The sequence below is a fragment of the Sarcophilus harrisii genome, chromosome 6 (genome assembly GCF_902635505.1).
Source record: "Sarcophilus harrisii chromosome 6, mSarHar1.11, whole genome shotgun sequence".
In the NCBI taxonomy this organism is placed as follows: domain Eukaryota; kingdom Metazoa; phylum Chordata; class Mammalia; order Dasyuromorphia; family Dasyuridae; genus Sarcophilus; species Sarcophilus harrisii.
In genome coordinates, this window is record NC_045431.1 from 44,532,783 (window position 1) to 44,554,887 (window position 22,105).

Sequence of the window (22,105 nt, forward strand, 5' to 3'; positions counted from 1 at the left end):
ATTACTTTCATTCTAGCCACCCTATTACATCCAACTTTCAAGAAAACACTCAGAAATAGAATCTTTTGAACTATGCATAATTAGATGAATGCACATCTATTTATAAAGATACTTATTTGTACTATAACACATTTTTCACACACATATACATAAATATATATATATATAGATATAGATATGTTTCAGAAAGAGACTTGATTTGGTGAAGATTCTTTAGCAAGTGATGGGAGAACCATATCATGTTGTCTATTTGCTGTAAGATCTATTAGTGAAACTAAATGTGACTGGAAAAAATAATACATATGCATATGCATGTGTGTGTGTGTGTGTGTGTGTGTGTGTGTATAAAAAGGAAGAGTGAGAGAGAGACTGACAGAGACAGAGACCCAGATACAGAAAGAGAAAGAGACAGTCAGAGAAGGAGACAGAGAGAGAGAGAGAGAGAGAGAGAGAGGTCTGTGATTTCAAGATCTGTGATTTTCAAACAAAAAATTTTGCAACCCTTTCATATTTTATCACCTCATGTGATTCTTGTTCATAAATGTATACTGGTACTAATAATCAAATGATCTTTTTCCTGATCCTTTGATTTAAACTTTATACCATATACAATAAGTTTACTTTTTTTAAATACTTAAAGCTTTGTGTTGAAATTTTTAATGGATTTCAGTTTATATTATTATTTATTTTATGTTAAAGGCAATAAATTACTTTGTAAAAGTTGTCAAATTAGTAAAAAAAAAAAACTTGAATTTATATCTATTGCAAAATGGCTTTCAGAGTATAAGACTGATTATATATTAGTCTTATAAATATATTAATTAATTAATTATAAATTAAGCTTATTATGTTGAATTTTTTCTGTATGGAATTATTTTGATGTAGGATATTGCCTATGGTATTTCCCAAATCATTTGGTAGGTTCTACCATAAAAGCTATAAACAATGAGAGAGATAGTATTTTTTAAATAGCCACTTATTTTTTTTTTTTTTTGCAGAATAGGAACCAAATAATAATGCTAGTCCCAGTCTTTTATATCATACTGTGACACTTTGATATGTGTGTTATAGTACCATTATACATTTTCCACTTGGTTATTATTATTCATCTTCAAAGAGGACCAAAATGACGTCATTAAATTGGGCAAAGGTATGATGTGTCCAATTGGATGTTCAGAAAGCTCTACCATAAACCAGGCACAATTAGTCCATATAAACATTTGTAGTAGAGTTGTTATGTTTCTCACTATACATAGTAGGGATAGACTAGGCACATTCTACCCCCTCTAAATAAATATTTGGATAGAATCTCGACATTTCTCTACTGGAATCTTAAGATACCTATTCAGGGATTCCATTTTTGTATTTCTATCTGAAGTCCTATTATCATGTCTCTGTAAGCTCAGAGTCTGGGGCTAGCAATTAATATCAAGTTACAAAATTCAATGCTTTTTCAGTATCTACTGAGGAAGAATTCATGCTTTGTGTGAGTACTGAGCAAGGGCTGCATTTTTTTTTTGAGGGGAAAAAGATAGCATTTGCATCTGGCTTTAATGTTTACAAAGCCATGAACAAATTCTGCCTCGTTTTATCCTCAAAACAACTCTTTAATATAGATGCTAATATTATCTTCATTTCACCCAGAAGGAAACTGGACAAACTGAAGTTAAGTATCTTTCCCAGTCACGATTCTATTAAGCCTCCCAGGTTGTTTTGAATTTAAGTTTTCTTGACTCTAGGTCCAGTGATGTGTCCTTGTAGCCACCTAGATCAGCAAATATCTTTCGTACTCCAAAATTGAAATTTTTTTCAGTCTAACTATCCTAAATAGAATTATCCAGGCTTGCTTTTTCAGCCAATACTTTCTCAGGATGCCCAGGCCACTTCTTTAGTTGTCAATAAAATAATTTTCTTACATGGCCTAGACGTGGAGGTCAGCATTTCAATCTTAGTTCATGCAGAAGAAAGAGCAGAAGACTTGGATTCAAATCCCAACTCTGCCACTTACTACTTTTCTAATCTTCCTCAAGTACTTGGCTACTCTGGATTAAAATGAAGAGACTGGATGATATATTCTCTTAGGTTTCTTTTAGCCCAGATGGATAACATTTTGACACCTCCTAGATCTAATATTTCTTGTAATAATCCAGTTTTATCCTCTATTATTGGAGGTAAATCAGAAACAAATGAATCTTTCAGGTGGGGAAAAAGTTAATCTCCATAAATAGAATGAAGTTTTACCGCTAGTGGTATGGTGAAGCAAGATATGCCAAATATTACATTTTTAGTGTGAGTATTCATACTTCAGAAATCATCAGAGATTACAAATTAAGGTTTTTTTTTAATTTATCTAGACTTAAGAAAGTGATGGAGCAAATGTTAATAAAGAAGATTAAGCTTAAAGGTTTATTTTATGTAGCCTTTTTTCCAAAGAGCTAATGTTTAAATAGTTAAACCACTCTACCTTACCTCCTTGTTCTTCCTTCATAACTAGAATAAAAAGTCATTCATGAACATTTTTAATATATCAATTCCTATATTTTTAATCAGCATTAGATTGAGTAAATTTATCTGCAAGGAGACTGTTAGCCCATTCTTAGTGCCTTTGTAACATCAGAAGACTGAAAGCACATAAAAATGAGGTTCTTGAATCATAATAATTGAATATTAGAGCTGGAAGAAATTGTCCTCCCTAAAATTACAGATGAGGAAATTAGGCACAAAGCAGTCAAAAGATAATACCCAAAGCCATTAGGCAAGTTAGAAACTTGAACTGAAACCTCTTGAATCCCTGTCCAATATTCTGTTACCTGAACCATGATTCAGATAATACTTCCTATGTTTATTAGACATATAACCAGTCTCCTAATGTACTTTTTTTTTATCCCTAGCAGTTCGTTAAATTTCTATCTCAATTATCTCCTGTGGTTTAATGGCCCTTTCTTAATTTTTTGCTGTTAAATTTCATACCTGGACAAATTATGTAGATATATAATCATTAAAGCTAACTACTGACTATTTAAAATGCCTGTATTCTAAACAGACAATATTAAAATATATTTGGAAAATATTAGTTTCAATACAACCTTGATCTATTAGTTGATGTGGAGGTTTGTATCTGTATATGTGTGTATGCATGTATGTATGTGCATGTGTGTGAAAATCTCAGAAATGACATTTGTGATCCTGCAGGTTTTCAGAAATTTATGACTTTAGAAGGTCAGCCAATCATAGATTGGAAGTGATATGAAATTTGTTCTATCTCAGATTTTCTACATGTAACATTTTAGTATATATTTTTGGTGAACTATAGTGAAAAACTAATTTGGAAGTCAGCAGGCATGGATTTTAATTCCAGTTCTGCCATAAACTATCAGTGTGAACATTAGCAAATCACTTCACTGTGGATTTCAAATTTTTTATGTAGAAAGTCAGATTTTTGGAAAATGATGTCTATGCCAGCTCAAAAAAAAATGCTGATAATTATGTGCTACTGGGTTTTCTCCTTTAATTGACATAAATTTGCAAATAACCAAATTATTCTCACTTCTTACCTTTGCTGTAATTTAGATAAACTTTTAATCAAATATTAAAATGATTCTCATGCTATTTGACAGAGATTACAAAAAAAGAATGGAAGGCAGACCCTTTAAATTGCTTCTTTAATGAGGCAGTTTATTCATCAGAATGACTCACTACTAAGTACTTGGTTGATATGATATGCAACCACATCTAACTAGGCGTTTTTTTTCTCACAAATAAGCATTCAAGGACAAAATCCAAATTCTGAATGGTGACTTTAAAACGTTAATATTAAAGAAAAGTCTGAGTATTCATTGCTTAAATTCTGATAATTCTTTAAAAGAATTACTGTAAATCAAAAACAATCAGTAGTTAGCTTTAATGATTATGGTTTGAATATGACATTGTAATTCTGTGACCCCAGTTTCACTGTTGGTAGAAAGAAGATCCTGGTCTAGTAATTCAGAAAGCTCTTTCTATCTCTAAATCCAATCAGCTTGAGAAAATATATTGATATCCTTTAATAAATATAGTGGGGTTTTTTCCCCCTATTGTGGTCCTGTAGGAAAGTTAGTATATTTTTTGATATTCTGTGGGTCAATACTTATTTAAACCATCAATTAATTATATCTTCCAGTCTCTTGAATTTTACTACCCAGCCAGAGGATGTATAATTTCATATGAAAATAATTTTTCAAGATGTTATATCAAATAAAGTAATAAAAGATTACCCTATTCAAACCATGAGTACGTTGCATAATGGGTTACCACATGCTACAAATTCTACAGGATACATAAGAAAGACATATAAACATGCATGAAGGGATATATTTCATATCTTGTGAGATTAGCAGACTTGTGTGGAAGAAAAAATTAAAGGATATTTGTGGCCATGTCGTGGTGTTAAATACATTACATCCTAGCATGGTAGAGAGGCTGATGTTCTCCAGTATTTTCATTACTCTTGTCATATTCCACTCTTATTCTCTTTTGGGTACCATACCATCTTTGCCTCATGTTTTCAGTAAATTGCATCTCAGTTTTCCATAACATCATCACTGCTGGATTTCACTAAGTAGCTTTCTGCTTCCATCTATTCAGGTTCATTGATTAGAAAGCTTTTCCTGACAAGACTTTCTTGATTGGCATGCAAATGAACCCGGGACAAGTCCAAAAGCTAGGAAAATATGTAGGGTTCTCATTTCTAACTTCATTATTTGGAGTGTGTGTGTGTGTGTGTGTGTGTATGTGTGTATGTGTGGGTGTGTGTGTATCACCCCACAGAAAATTTTTGAAAGATAAGGATTGGCCTATGGCTAGCTAAAACATATCTGAAACTATGAATTTGTTTTCTAATGTTTGTTTAAAGACCTTGGTGCTGCAATAAATTTTGGAGCGAACCATATTTGTGCATTATTCTGGGAGATATGGCTCATATTCCACTAAGACAATGCTGTACAACACATAGGGGTTTCTTTTATGCATGATATATTTTTGCTCTTTAAGGATTTAAATCAAGGCTTTATAGATTTTCTGATTGAACATACCTCTTACTGAAATGCATGTTTTGGTTTTTGTTCTTCTAGCTGATGGAGTTTAGAAGGTTTAACCTTAGTTTAGGAATTTATTTTCCCAAGGAGATGTGGAATAAAGGCCGTACTGTTTTTCATTTCACTTAGTAGAGCTCTTTGTAACTCAAGATCACTGTTTTTGAAATGGGGACTCTTTTTAATGGGAGGGCAGCATTATTACATTTTAAAAGGCAACCTGAGAACAATGACAAATTGTCATTAGAACTGAAACTTTGGAGAATGGTCCAAGACCCCATTTGGATGGCTGCCCACAGAAATTGTTCTCAATACCTATGATATCACTGCCAAGCCACCTGTTCTGCAATAGCCTGAATGCAGAGGATGACCAAATCATATTTTTACCTCCATTTCTTCTTTTTTTCCTTCTTATGCACTATAAAGAGATGTTTGTCTATATAATCATCTGACATGCATCTCAACAGGAGAACTTTAGAGCACAGAGACCCTTTGGGCTAACTGTTAGCCTACTAAATTGCCCAGTGGTTGTGAGGTATTGCCTCTTATTAATCTTTCAGTGAAATTACAGAATTGTTTTTTCTGCTTAAGGCAATCACTAATGAATCAATTTTAATTTATAGGCTAAAATAAAATCCTCATTAAGTCTGACAAACTGTAGCCTCAGGTAAACACAAAGCATTTCTTCTCCAGAGCTAAATGAGTTCTGCTCTATATGTTCTTTATTCTGTTAGCTCTAGAGTCAGGGTTCAGAGGTCCCATATCTCATTAGAGAAGACAGAATCTTAGGAGAAAACAAATAAAAACTCCAAAATTGACCACTAAGGTGTTGTATTTCTAATGTGGATAAGCAAGAAAGCAAAATATAGGCTAACTACATTATCTGATCTCATAGATCCTTAAGACTTTATATTTTTGGCTGTTACTGTTTTCAAATGAATAGGCAGAAAGAGTGAATTTGGAAGGTAACTGAAGTTGTTTGTGTGAATCACCTTTTAGTCCTTTTGATAGCTTTGATATGATTAAGTTTCTTTTTGATGGCAAAAATAAATCACTTTCCAGATTTTATAGGAAGGAATTCAAAGGATCACAGATCTAGAACTGGGATAACCTTAGATTACTCTAAGTCTAAAATTTAAGATGAAGAAAATGAGGATCAGAAAAGTGAATTTACTTGGCTGAGGTTATTTGCAAATGTTGTCTTAATCTAAAGATTTAATCTAAAGATTTAATCTAATCAAAGATTAAATCAAAGAAATCTTTGCTTTATCTAAATCAAAGATTTAGATCAATCTAAATCTAAAATCAAAGAAACTAATTACCTATCAACCTTTAAATACCATTTTTTTTTCTGAATACTTTCTCTCATTCACTGTTTTATTTCAATTTCATTTTGAGACCTTTAATTAGTGTCATACTGCTGTTTAAAACTCCTTATTGAATACCACACAGGTAGTGTTCCAAACCTTCAAGTCCTCAAACCTGCCCATGACTTTGCCCTCACAAATATCAGCAGGTGAACCACATTTTCTAAGAAATAAAATCAGGTCATTTAATGTGGATCACATCTGTTTCCTTTCTCCTAATAACATTTCTTTGTATCTTTGTCTTCCATTTTCCCCCTTCTCTCCGCCTTCTTCTTTCACTAGTCTAAAACTTCCTCTTCCCCCCCCCCCCCCACCACTTTTCATTGCTTCCTGTGGTCCTGAATCATCAAGTTCTCCTTAATTTTATTCCCATTTTCCCCATTAAACTCAGCCTTCTTTTCCTCCAGCTATTCCTTTTTCTTTTTCCCTCTCTTATGTTCTCCCCACTTCTCATCTTTAAATTTTGAATCTTCTCCTTTCCTGGGCTGGAAGATAGAGTGACATACTGGGTAGAATGTTGAGTCTAGAGTCAGGAAATTCTGAATTCAACTCTAACCTTAGACACTTAATAGTTATGTGGCTCTGGGCATGTCACTGCATCTGTTTGCCCCAGTTTCTTCAAATGTAAAATGGGAATAATGAGAGTACTTGTGGAGAGCATGAAATGAGCTATTTGTTTACATGACGATGTGCTTAGCACACTTCCTAGCACATGGTAGACATTATCTCCCTCTCCCTCTCTTCTTTTTCCCTCTCTCCCTCTTTCCTTCCTCCCTCCCTTTCTTTTTCTCTCCCCCCCCCTCTCTTTCTCTTCCCTTCTCTCCATCTCTCCTTCTCTTCCCCTCTTGCCATCTCTCCCCTCCCTCTCTTTCTCCTCCTTTTCTGTCTTTCATTCTGTGTCTCTCTTCCCCTCCTTTTCTCCTTCCCTATTTCTCCCTTTTCTTCCCTCTCCCCCACCAATAAACATATTTAAATTTACTCTAGTTTTTAGTGGTGGCCAGTAGAGACCTTTCTTTGGCCCAAATATCTTGCCAAAGAATATCTTATCTTGCTTCATTAATTAACTGACAATATCTTGAAGGAGTAGTTTATGCCTATGGTTTCCTCTCCTCTCTGTCCACTCACTCTTTAACTCACCATCTAGCTTATGATTTCATTTTTTAAAATGTCATCTCAAAGTCTACTACATACCTGCTCATCATTACCGAAATCAGTGATCTTTTCTTAATCCTTATCCTTTTCAATCTCTCTGAATTATTTATCATTTCATCTACTTCCCCATAGCCATTTGGGAAGCCTTCTTATTTGACTTCTGTGATACTCATCATCACCACCACCACCACCACCATCATTACAGCTGGAATTTGTATGGTGCTTTAAAGTTTGCAAAGCACTTTTCATATTTTATCTTCTTGTTCCCCACAACAATCCTGTAATCTCTTGATTCTCTATCTAACCACTTGCTTCTTCTTAGATAACTTCTGTTACTTCCAAATATATAAATGTATGTGTGTGCATAAAATTGTTTTATATATATATATATATGTATATATAAATTATTAGAATACATTTGTGTGTAATCTTTATACTTCCCCTTGGAAACATCAAATATCATCTCTTGGGAGTTGACTTTCATATCTCTTTTCATATAAATTCAAGTCTTATATTTCAAAGATGTCTCATTCCTCCTGAATCTATTCATCATCCCTGAATCTCTAGTCACTTTTCCCTCCCTATTTCCTAGTGTGTTATTTTTGTTTTAGCCTCACTTTTCCCCACTTTCATAGTGTTAATTAACCTTTGTTATGGATCAGGACAATAGTGGGAGTGGGGAAACTAGCCCTCACATATAATTACAATGACCAGGGCTGTTGTGAGTCCAGCTTGAATTAATTTTGCCCATAGATGGATTGAACTGGAACTCAGCTTTGAACTTTTTGGATAAAAAGTAAATAAAGTCAGCCTTAGAACTCTGGAGGAGAACTCTTGAGGCCCCACGAATACCTCTTTTCTGTGAGCTACTTATCTGATTTTATCTTTTTCTGAACTACTTTTACCACCTTGTGGAATGCTTTTATTTGGGGATTACTGATATGTTTTTATTAAAGAAAGTGCCTATCTTAAGCCTCAGACTTTGAGTGTTAGATCACACTAGATATGGAGCCATAAATGGCACAACCCTAGAGTTAACCAATTCAGTTGTACCTGTCCATGCTTCTATCCCTTAATTCCTTTGCTTCCTTGCCCTATCACTTTTCATTCCTCTTAATTCCACCCTGGCTTACCATCATCTTCTGTACTTTCTGCTATGCTCTTGAGTTACAGAACTCTGTTAGGGAAAGTAAAATAACTGTGTCAAGTGAGTCTACTAAAAATTAAATATCAAATTATTATTATTATATTAGAATAATTATTTGACATTTCTATAATATTTATAAATTATATATTTATAGCATATAATTTATAAATTTTATAAATAATTCTTATAAAATAAATGTATATAAAATTATATATACTATTTATAAAATATACTTTAGTATATTTTAATAATTTTTTTACAATTATATAAAATAGTTTAGATATATCATAATATGAATTAGACTCAGAATTTTATTCACTTCACTTTTCTTCTTAAACTGCCTTTGATTTCCCAGTAAAGGACTTTTTTTCCTTTTCCTTTACAGAGACCACTGAGATTATCCATCCTTATGTCCTCTTCTATATTATATCCCTCTTTATATCATTATTTAGTTTCTCCCAATTTCTTTTCTAGTCTCTGAGAAAGAGAAGGCCAAACTCTCTACTTCCATTCTTGATCCCAACCTTTATTTCATATTTCACCTCACTAAACTTTGCCTCTTTTTCTATGTCTACTGTGATACCCTATTATACTTTAGAAGCAACTTGGTAATGTTATGTATGGAATGTAATTGATAGAGGATCCTAAAGTCAAAAAATAACTGAGTTCAAATTCAGCTTTAGGAATCCATCCATAGTTTGAATTTGGACAGATCACTTAAGTCTTCCCATCTGTCTTTTTGAATCTCTTCTTTCAAAATATATTTCAAAAGCCACTTTCTCTATTGGGGCTTTCCTGTACTTGATCCTACTCATTCCCAATTAGATCACTCTTTCTCTTGAAATTCTTGTATGTATCTGACACACACATTTATTTATTTTTTGTTTGTTTATCTGTATACAGGCTTCCCCCTCTCCATAGTAAAATATAATCTCTTGAGGGCAAACATTTTTTCACTTTAATCTCTGTATCCTCAGGACCTTACACAATTCCTTGCATGTAATAGGTAGTTAATAAGATTTTAATTCAATTGACTATTATAATAATAACTATTATTCCATTTGTCATAGCTCTATTGAAGTGACTTAGAATCAAATGATATACATTCCACCCAAATTTAAATCCCAATTCTGCCACTTCAAAACTGTGTAATCACTTCTGGGTTCTATATTTCTTGATGTCTTGTCAAATAAATGATTTGGATTATATGTTCTCTAAAATCCCTTTTAATTCTAAACTCTTGTGATTCTACAAATGTAATAGTATGTTTATAGCACTTTATGGTTTACAAAGTGCTTTTCTCACAACAATCCTTATTCAAGATACTGCACATAATTTTACCTCCATTTCACAAATGAAGAATATTAATCTCAGAAAATTTAGGTGAGCTATTTAGTGACACCATTAGGAACTGTGAGAGCTGGGACACAAACCTACATTTAATTTTTCCTCTAGAATACGTCTATACATGACTACATCAAAAGCACCACCAATTAATAATTCCTCACCAAATTTATACCTTCCTTTCTACCTCTCTTGACACTTCTTCCTAAATTTCTGTTAATGACATTTCCTTTCTTTCCACCAATCACAGAAACTTTCTGCTTTAGAATACTCTTTAACTCCTCCCTGTCCTTTTTCACCATCCCCAACCCTCCCACCCATTGTCCAGTGACTTGCAAAATCCTGTGAATTCGACTTAAATATCTTTCAAATCTGTCCTCTCTGATTCCCATTTCCACCGTTCTAGTTTGAGGTCTCATTTTCTCTTTGCTCCACCATTAACAATAGTTGCCCTAACAAGGCACAAATCTATTCATGTCACTTGCCACTTCAAAAAAAAAAAAAAAAATCTTCAAAGAATTCAAAGAATCACCTACGGATTTAAATTCATACTCCATAGATTGGCATTTAAGGCTTTCTGCAATATGTATCAAACCTATCTTTCTAGCTTCTTTTTCGACTGCTGCCTTAAAGATTTGCTTTGCCCTAACTAAATCAGGCTCTTTCCTATTTCCCCATCCATGTTCAGTGTTTCATTGTAGCCTCATTTTTGTTGCTATTCTGTTATCTCTGTTTGGGATACTCTGTCTTCATAGCTAGGTCTCAAAATTCTACCCACGTTCAAGGTGAAACTCAAATGCTACTTCTTTCATTGTCAACTACCCCCAGGTCCCATGCAATCCCAATTCCTCTGGACCCCTATAGTACTGAATCTCTTAGAACCATTACTGCATTCTGCCTTGGCTCAAGTGATTTTGTATATTTGTTTAGCTTCTGTGCTTCTGACCTGCAGAAACTATGTTTTACTCATCTTTATTTCTCCCAAAGCTTATAGCATATTACCATGTACAGAGGAGGTAGCTTAGCGAATATTTATTGAAAGAAAATATAACATATCTTTCTTTTAATCTTTTATTTGAATGTCATTGTTAGGAGAACACAAGAGACAGGAAAATCAAATTCCTAAAAATGATTTTGCCTACTGTTGTTAATAACACTATCAGAATAACTTCAGTTAAATTATTATGTATTTTATAAAAACTGAATTAGAGTTTCATTTTGTTCAGCCTCAGGTTTCCAGTTTTAGCTGAGTCTTCTATACAGCTTACCACTTGCCCTTCTAAAAAATAGTTTGGTGAAATTAAATGAGTTTATTTCAAATCAGTATAATGAAACTGTAGCAGTATGTTCTAAATGTTCCCTACATAACAGTAATATGGCCCATTCTGAACTAATAGACCTTTTTAGCTGTATATTTGCATTGGCAATTGACTGTGGGTGAGTTAGGATTGCTTAAGCTTGTATTTCTGTCCTTTTAATTCAAAGCCATCCTGTGTTCTGCCAGGTATTAAACAAGTTAGCATGGAAAAATGCAGTGAATTGATTTCATCTTTTCATTTTTTGGTGTATAACAAAAACTAATCCTGATACTATAGAAGCCTCAAATTAACTAAACCCCACTAAGTCTGTATAGGAGAATTCAAAATGAAAATTATTGATAATGTTTACATGCGTAAACATTACATGAGAATTCAAAATGAAATTATTGGTAATGTTTATATGTGTATGTCATACTGCAGAGTCTGATTATCCTTTTTTTTTTTTTAATCTCTTGACTTCAGATGCAATAACCGAACACAGTGTGCTGTGGTAGCAGGCCCTGATGTGTTTCCAGACCCATGTCCAGGAACCTACAAATATCTTGAAGTGCAGTATGAATGTGTCCCTTACAGTATGTATATTTCTGTTCTTTTTTCCACCCCAAATTCAAATATGATTCATTCTTTTTGTTATTGTTTTGTAGTATCTGGACAGATATGCCAGTATAAAATGATAGTTAGATATCTATTCAATGAAAAAAAAGTATGTCATAAAATATGACATAATCAAACTTGAAAATTGCCTTTGGTCAATTTCTCCTTGGATATCATATGTTTTTCCCTCAACTCAAGAAACTTATATGCTTCCCTCATGTATCTTAAGATTTTAATTCTGGATATAAGATTGATTTTTATTACAAAGAAATTGAATGTCCATGATAAGATGTTTTTCATTTATAATAATTTAATACGAAATACCAAATTTTTAGTGGACAAATAAAGAGGTTCTACCTATTTATCAAACTTTGGTACATCTTTCACCCATGCAAATAGAAATTGAATGATGAGAGATATACTCAGGGATTGATGGTCTAGGAATTACTAAAAATGTGGATTTTTACCTTGATCAAAAACAAAACAAAATAAAAACCACATCTCTTAAGGTGTCAGATTTTTGAAGATTAGAAATATATTCATTTTGGAGATAATATGTCAGGGGAAAAAAGGCTAAATGTCTTATGTGGTATAAAACAATCTTTACAACTTTCATTTCATAGAAGTAGTATCTGCCTTGCCTCAGCCCTGTTGTCAGTTGTAGTATATGTCAAGCATCCTTTTTTTGGTCCTCGGGCATATCAGACAACTAAAACTCTGACATTGAATACTCTTGACTTTTCTATCCTGAAGAATACCCAAGTTTTAAATGAAAAATAAAATGTTCTTGATCTGAAATATTTATAAGATATAGGATTTCTTAATGAGAAACAGTCATAGAATCCTATGTGAACATATTGAGTATTCAGGTCAGTCCAGAGCCATAAAACATCTGATCTTAACCCCATTCCTAGATTTTCTTTAGCCAGAAGAATATGACTATATCTAGTAATAGACAAGCCTAGCATCCCAGTGATATGATAGGAACATACCTCCTTCCTGATCCATGATGATTTCAAAACCAGATCATTGATAGTAAGAAGGAGATGTACTTATATTTTTAGCTAGAAGGGATTGAAAGGTTATTTGTCCATCACATATTACATTGAAATTGGGGAAATAAATGTCATAAATGAAGCAAAATCACTTTCCTTCTTTGAATTATTTACTCTGTTGTCTTCAAGCCACATTTTTTAGAAAATATTTAGAAACTAGATAGAGTATTTATAGGAATTCAATAGGACTTCATTGAAATGATACATATTTTACATTTCTTTTACAAATATCTCCATTAATATATATATATATGTCTGCATATATATATGTACACCTATATATGTATATATACACACATGTTTATACAAACATATATTTTGATGGACATACTTCAGCAACATTATATAAGCAATGAAATATTGTTTTAAATTTCCCAACATTGACATAGTTGGAGTTCTTAAAGAATTTATTTTAAATAACTAGTACAATGGGCTATTGCAGAAACCAAGTTAACACTGCGTACACAGAAGTGACAAATAGAAAGGTATTTTTTATGTTCATGATAATGTATTATTTTAATTTTTATAAATAGTAGTGTTAAGATATAAATGTCAGAAGAACAACTTTTTCCCTATACTGTTAAAAAAAAAATTAGAGAATTTCACAGTTGTCTCTTCAGTTCCTCTGAATCTCTTCAGATTGTTTTGTGATGATAGCTTATTCCAAAGTGCTCTGCCAAGCCTCCTTCTGAAATACCTTCTTCTTAAATCACTTTAATAAAGTGAAATCTTGCTTGTACAGCTCTGTATAAACTTGTCTTTCCCCAAGACATTCTTCTAGGTAAAAGGATTAGGGTTTACCACAGATTTCTTTCTCTGTTGAAAATTTTCAGAAACAGATAATGCAATCTCTAGGCATCCTTTAGTAATAGATTTCCTTTAATCCTAAAAAATTGTACTGGTTGTCCTTCAAGGAGACCCATGTTATACTAAAGCATTAATCTGATTATTTCATTAGACAATAATCTCAAACTGCTAGGTCTAATGAAATAATCAGATTTGTCAGTTTAGCCTCCAAGGTTTTAAATGACTAGTTCTGTACAGTGTGATCCCATTTCAAATTATATTCAGTAAAGTTTTAATAAAAGGCACCCTATCTTATTGGACATTCGATGAGTAACTTCATCACGATTTTGTAGTGATCAAATTCACCTAGAAAAAGATGAATAAAAATAACTTATGGAAGATTCTTGAGAAGCAAGTGACATGGATTGTGCTGGCTGTGCTATTTGTTAGCTGTCTGCCCTTCAGCACCTCACTTACCCTTTTTACAATCCCATCCACTTCTCTATAAAGTCATTCAGGGGGACTATATGAGCTCTCTAAGTTCTCTTTCATTGATAACATTTTATTATCCCTGTGAATGTTTCTTTTCTCAAGATAAATTACTTGGTATCTTTCTGATTTGTATTCTTTTTTTTTGTTTGTTTGTTTGTTTGGATGATTATTTTCTACAAATCACTCAATATTTATTATTATTTAGCTCTTTTTGTTTTTTATTACCATGACAATATCTTCAGAAGTTAATGATATTCAAGAACGCAAATCCTCTTTTGTATTTAGCCCTCTGCCAATTTTGTTTAAAATTTCCTGAAAATTGACTCCAAATTAAGGCATGACTTAGGGGAAAGGAATTTGCATTTATAATGCCTACTACACAGTAGTAATTGCACTGTGCTAAGCACTTCGCAAATATTTCATTTCCTTAACCCGGTAAGATAGATGCTGTTATTATTTCTATTTTGCAGTTGAGGAAACTGAGACAAACAAGGTTGTGATTTGCATATAGCTACCTTAAAACAAGTCTCTGCAGTCTAGAAAGAAAGATAATTTTGCCATTGATTGGTGAAGTTACTATAAATAAAGTGTATTTTAACAATTACATAGACAAAACTGGGTGTATTCTTAAGGATATTTCTCTGAGTATAGTCGATGAGGCTTTACGAAATAATTGTGTTATGCTAGCAGAATGCCCAACTTTGGATTTAGAATTAATAATACTAAATCACATCACTAGTGAAGTACAAAGTCAGGGAAATCAGAAGTTGGAGCAGAAGAGAGAGTGTATTCAGTCATAGGGGACAGCTAGCCAGAGAGAATTCCTGGAAATGAGAGAGTGTTTTATTTGAGGAGCAGCCAGGAGTCTAGTGCTTGAATCAGAGTATATATCATGGAGAAAGATGGAAGAAGACTAGAAAGGTAGGAGAAGTGATGGTTATAAAAGGTTTTGAATGCCAATCAGAGGATTTTGTTCCTGGAGGCAATAGGGAGCCCCTGAAGTTTATTGAGTAGGAGTGGCTAAATAAAGGGGGGATTGGTGTGGAGAGAGACTAGAGACAGGGAAACCCACCAGCAGGCTATTGTAGTAATCAGGGCCCAAGGTGATAAGGGAGGAGAGATGCACTGCACCAGAGAAATGGCTGTATGAGAGAAGGAAGTATATTTGAGAGATATTGCAAAAATGAAATCAATACACCTTAGTAGTACTATGTATATGGAGAGAGAGAGATAGTAGAGTCAGGAGGAGGGATTGGAAGGATGATGTTGCCCTCTAAGATAATAAGGGAGATGGAGGAGAATCTCTAGGAGTAAAGATAATTAATTCTGTTTTGAACATATTGAATTTAAAATGTTAGAGAGAGAGAGAGAGAGAGAGAGAGATTGAGATTGAGATTGAGAGAGGAGAGTTGGAAATAAGAGATTGAAGGTCAGCAGGGAAGTCAAGGCAGGAGAGATAATTTTGAGAATCTTAAGTATAAAAACAAATCCAGGGAGCTAATGAGATGAACAAATGAAGGAAGATAGAGAGAAAAGTGTAGCAGGGCTACTATAAAACCTTGAAGAATACCCATGGCTAGAGGGGCATGATCAGGAAGAGGATCCAGTAAAGGAGACAGCATGTATGAATATATGCATATGTGTATATATACATTGTTGTTGTCAGTCATTTTAGTCATGTCCAACTCTTTGTGATCCCATTTGGGATTTTCTTGGCAAATATACTAGAATAGTTTGCCATTTTCTTCTTCAGCTTATTTTATAGATAAGGAAACTGAGACAAACAGGATTAAGTGATTTCCCCCAGTATCATACAACTGCTGGACGTGTGAAGTCAGTATTTAACTCAGGAAAATGAGTTTTCCAGACTTTAGGTTTAGCACTCTATCCACTGTACCACCTAGCTATTGTACACATATACTGTATTCTGCTGCCTCAGACACTTACTGACAGTGATTCTGGGCAAACCACTTGACCTCTCTCTCTAAGTTATAAATGGCATAAAGTGGAGATAATAAGATAATAATAGTACTTATTTTTTCAGGATTGTCTTTATCAAATGAGATATTTGTAAAGCACTTAGCACAATAATTAGCACATAGTAGGTATACTTAATAAATTGTTCCCTTTTTCTTATCCCCTTGTATCTCCCCTCCTTGTTCTAATTGAGAAGTAAAAGAATCCAAAGGGAAACCGTGCTCTTCTCTTTAAAATTTTTATTTCATTCCATCACTTTTGAGAGGAAACAACTAGCTACATAGAAACCCTGCCTCCTTTATAAACTCTTCTCTGCAATATTTCCCCCTTTACTATATATAACCTTTCCTTTTTTTAACCCTTTATCCCTCTTATACAAATATGACTTTGTTTTTATCCTTTCAGAATCTAAAATGGTAGAAAAGAAAGAAGTGAGATATTGGTTACATTCAATGAAAAATACCATTTGTATTCTTTCCCTTCTCTACTCAAACTTCTTCATACTTTTATCTTGGCATTTAAGTTCATGTGAAAACCTGAGATGTTGCTGTACCTCTTTTCTAAGCCCCTGTTACTTATGCCTGTCCCAACCAGAAAGGATTCACATTGAAAACCTTACAGATCACTCATCTCCCTGCTCAGATCAGGCTTTTCTCATCTAGTCCCCCTTTTTTCTCTCTTAAAGCTAAGAAAGAGGGGGGTTATTCACCCAGAGCTCTTCCATTTTTAGGTGGAGTCAATAATGTATTTGGAAGGAAAAAAGGTAGATTGAAATACTCTCTGACCTACAATAAGTTCTTCTTTGGGGTTTAGTTACTCTTCATTGGTAAATTCAAAGAGCTGAACTAAAGGTTAAGGACCTTTCTAAATGTAAATTTTATGTTGTAGTATTGAAAACTGCTCAATTTACAAATTCATAGAATCATAGAATTTTGAGCTTGAACTTTAGAAATATTCCTGTTCAACCCCCTCATTTTATAGATAGGGCACTGAGGCCCAATGAGAGTAAATTATTGTCCCAGGATGTCACATATAGTAAGAGAGGCAAGATTTGAATCAGTCTGTTTGACCTTTAAATTTAGTGTCTTTCTCCAAGCTAAAAAATAGTGTAGCTAATTTGAGATAATGATTTTATATTTTCAGATGCAGCCTTTGCCCCACCTTCCAAAATTCCTTTTGAAAAATGAAAATCACATGCAAGTGTCAACTTTGACAATGAATGATTCTTATCTTTAAATCTTTCCTTCTTCCTTGATTCCCAATATTGAATTTTATTATTTTCAGTTGAGTAAATAAGAAATAACTACCACCAGCTTCTGTGACACAATTTAGTTATTGCTTTTTATATATTCATCACCATAAAATTAATATATTATTTCTAATTAATACTTCCATTCTTAGTGCTAGAAGGGAAAGACAAGTATTGTTTGTATTTTGTTCTAATATACTTGTCAACATAGTATATATTATATGACATGCAATGTTGTGTATTGTACAATATCCATCTTTCTCTCTTGATTATAGCATATATGAAAAGATATTTTATTTACTTATAAAAAAGAAATAAGTAAAACAAATAATCAGGTAAAGAACAGTTTGTTGGTTTTTTATATCAACAAAAATGGAGAATGTTAAGTATAATCATGGGAGCAAAATTACTCTTATTGTACCAATGAGATTATTTTTCCTGAATGTACTTACCTGATTGTAATTCTTTAGAGTTCTTGAAGTTAATTTTTTTAATCTTTTTTTTTTGTACTTTGTAAATCAAAATTAGATTTTTTTAAAATTTTCCTTACTATACGATCCTCAAAATATCCTCTACTTCTATGGAAAACTGCCCAGTTTGAAGAAAGAATAATGAATAATTTTCTATGTCCCAGGTTACCCATTAGTTAGCTAAATTATGATTGAATTTGCCACTTTTTCATTTCTCCATTATTCTTTTCTTGATGTTTGGTTTCCTTCTTTTAGAGAATACCCCATCTCTATCTCCAGTCTGTTTAAGAAATAACATGAAAATCCAGAAGGTTAAATATCCCAATTTGGCTATACCCTATTCTTTTTTGTCTTCCATTTTCTTCTTATCCTCTTCTGTCCTGAAATGGGAATTAAATTGTGGAATTCCTTGGTACCATTTCCTTTATTTGCCTTGGTTAAATGAAAGGTCTGTGTGTGGGGAGAAAACAATAAGAAAACTAACCACCCATTAAGAGTATTTCTCAGCAAAGAATCTTTACTTTGTATGCTGCTGACAAATTGTCTTTCTTCCAAGGCATACAATTTCATGCAAGTTGTGGCCAAAAAAGCAGCTTGCCTTCAGTCAAGATTCAGTTTTCCCTTTCACGCTTTTGTTTCTGACCCTTCAAAATACAAAGCACACAATGCTTACTCTTCTTACTGTGGTTTCTCTAAGGGATCAGAAGGGGTAATACACATTTTTCAAGAGTTAAGAGAAATGAGTATTTAATTAAAACAGCCTAATGTTACATGTTTCTACAGGCCTGCTGACTATTAGTTATTTAAGTCTGGGTTGAATATGGACATAGCTATAAGAACTATAGTGATATATTCCGAGGTTGTAGAATATACATATACATATATATAGTTATAGTTATATACTCCTACATTGTATTAAGATTAAATAATAGATTCAATACTAATATATGTGTAGGGGGAACATTGATATAAATAATTAAAATTTGAAAGTTTTCTCCCTGAAATCATCCCACTCCTTAAGAGCCTGTAGATTTTGTAAAATTAGAAACTTTTGGGCAAAAGGGTAAACTTGTAAATTTTTTAAATCATTAAATATCCATCAGCATATAACTCATTGTAATTTGGCAAACATTGAATACCGAGTGAGGCTAATATTAAGATAGGGAAAGGAACAAGGAGGCCCTTTGCTGTTGAATAATTTACCATTTAATAGATTAGATAAAACATATGCACAAGAGCTTGATATATGAATCTAGAAATATAAAATGAATTGAGCATACTAAGGAGAATTGGGTTTCATGGACACATTGCATTGAAGAATTCAGGAAAAGGTAGGGGAAACAACCTGAGGATTGTGTTTTGTGAAATTTTAGCTTAACTAAATGACATACCTCAGTTAAATTTCCATTTGTGAAATCTTTTGTATCTTGTGCAGCACCCAGTTCTGAACATGGGAACCTCTAAAGAAATGTTTGCTCAAATGAAATGAAGTGAATTCAGGATTGGTTCCTCTCTCTCCATTTTGATGCCCTGGCAAGGGCAGGGTAGCCATACTGGGTAAAAGAATGCATTTCTCTTGCTTGGATTTATTCCCCTTCTATTTGTTAAGACTTTATTGGAAATCAACAAAGTAGAAAGGAAGGGTTATGAATATATCTTCTTCTCTAGAATAAGATTTTTTTCTTAATCATAGAATTCTAGGTTTGAAAGGTGCTTTATAGAAATTATTTTTTATCAACTCTTTTTATAAATGAGGAGATTCTGCCTAGAAAGGGTAAATGATATCCCAGAGTTATACACCTAGTTAATGCCAAAATTGGCACAGGATATCTTGTATTTTGAGTGTTCCCAGTGCTTTTTATGTAATACTTCTTCAGAGGTGATTTTCCATAGGTTTAGGAAAGGGAGATGAAGAAAACATCACAGAATAATGAAAGTTTCCCTTGACAAATGAAAATTCACTTAATAAGATTTTAAAACTTAGGGTAGACGTGTAAGGTAAGAGATATTTTCATTCTGAGGAAAGCTATTCATTCAGTAAATGTGTAAGTAATCTAAGATACTATATGAGAAAATAAAACCTTCCATCCTTCAAAATTTGAAACTACACTCTACCTTTGAATATTTGAAGGTTTCTCAGTTTGGAATGGGAAAATATGGAAGGTGTTATTTAGTCTAACCATCGGCTTTTATTGCTGAGTAAAGAGAGAATCAACAAGTTAAATTCCTGGCTTGAGATTGCGCACATGGAAAAATGAGAATGGAAATTCAGGCTCTATTACTTAAAATCCAAGCTTTTGAGTCCATGCCACAATAATATATTTTGATTGATTTGATTCTTAAAAGTGTGGACTTTTTAAGCATTTGTGAAATGAAAAGATAGCTTAATTGACTAATGGAAAAAATATAAATTAATTTATTTAAATGTAAAATGAAGTTAACTCATGAATTCTCTAATTTTTCATCTCCTCTGCTATTTAATCCTCAATTGTTTTTTTCAGATGGAGGAGAAGATGGAAGGATATGGTTTTGTTTTATCATTAATTTGGAAAAATTGTGGAAATTAAATTTCTATTATTCACTACTGAAGATTTTGAAACTTATGTGTAATTTAAAGTCTTAATTCCTAGGAACTAAGGCATTACAATCTATGGACATATAACTACACACATATAAACATACATATGTGACAGACTGTTCTATTTCTCAACCCAAATCTTCCTAATTCCCTTCCCTTGATTTGCTATTTCCTGTCACTTCCTATTTAGTCTTTAGCTGTTATTAATGTCTGTTAATGTACTGTTATATGCCCAAATTTAAGATCCTTGTCAAGGTAAGTTTTTACTGGAATGTCAGAAAGGCAACCTATACAAATATTTCATATTTTGAGAGCCATTTTTTCCTCTATAGCAACTGATTAATAACCTACAACAAGTTGATAGATCATTCCTACATAAACTACTTTTTTCCATCTAAATGGCATGTTTAATTAATAGTTGATGGCCTCATTTATTTCATGAGTCTGATTAAATGTCTGAATTTAATCACATCCTGTGCTACTGTAGACATAGAGGTTTTGTTAAACTAACATTTAGTTTTTAGAATGGAAATATAATGGATAATTACTGAATTTGTTCGTTTTCTTTACATATAAATATCAGATATGGCTGATTTGGAATAATTTGGATTGAATTATTTGTATGTAGAGTACAAATGAAGGATTTCTCAATAATGACTTTATTTTTCATCTACTAGTGCTTAGCATTTGTGTTTGTCAGTTTATATCCTTGTATTTTTATTCAAATTCTCACTTGGGAAAATCTCTAAATTCAAGTAGAATCATTGTATGTTTTTTTAAAATCAAGCTCTACTAACTTTAGATATATTTTATAATCAAGGAAATCCATGATATTTCACTAAATAAGCACACTAAAATATCAAAAAATGTATTCTGAATTACAAACAGAGAACGCTTTGTGTACATATGATGGGATCTTGAGGTACATGTTCTTTGTCCAATTTTCAAAACAAAGTAGAGCGTGGTTGTCTGGATAAAGGCATTAACTGAACTCAGGGGATTTGTGCATTTGTATTTCTTTTTGCTACACAATATGGCTATGTGCATTAATTTTACCATGAAAATGATAAACTGTTTACTCTTTGGAGACTCTCAACCTTTCATCCACCTTCATTTGGCAAATCTTTTCTAATCTCACTTACCTATATCTTAGCTTCAAATGCTCAACACAGTCAGAACTCTGTTGACATTCATATTACATACTTGCCAACAGTGCCTTGGGTTTTTAAAAAGAAAAAGAATCAGAGTTAGCAGGAAGGAAAGAGTGAATCTGTCCAAAAGATAGGCCATACAGTTTTCCTTAGCTGAATTCCTTCTTTTTTCTCCTCCTCTTTCTTCTTTCTATTTGAAGAATTTGTTAAACAATAAGTTTGTCAAGCTAATAGAAAATATTTCAGAAGAGAGAAGTATACTTTGAATTAATATTATCTCTTAAAAGGAGATGCTCATTTCTGTGCTTAGAAAGTCATCGGGAAGGGAGATTTTGATTCTCTTTTTCTTCAGATG

General features: G+C 32.8%; 1 protein-coding gene across 15 annotated transcripts in view; it reads left to right on the forward strand.

The window, feature by feature from the left end:
* ADGRL3 (adhesion G protein-coupled receptor L3) overlaps positions 1 to 22,105 on the forward strand; it is a 571,267-nt gene that overhangs the window by 168,461 nt on the left and 380,701 nt on the right. For all 15 annotated transcript variants that reach the window (XM_031942424.1, XM_031942418.1, XM_031942420.1 and 12 more), the window contains exon 3: positions 11,861 to 11,970. In XM_031942424.1, the coding sequence (XP_031798284.1) occupies positions 11,861 to 11,970 (110 nt within the window). The remainder of the gene's footprint in view (positions 1 to 11,860; positions 11,971 to 22,105) is intronic.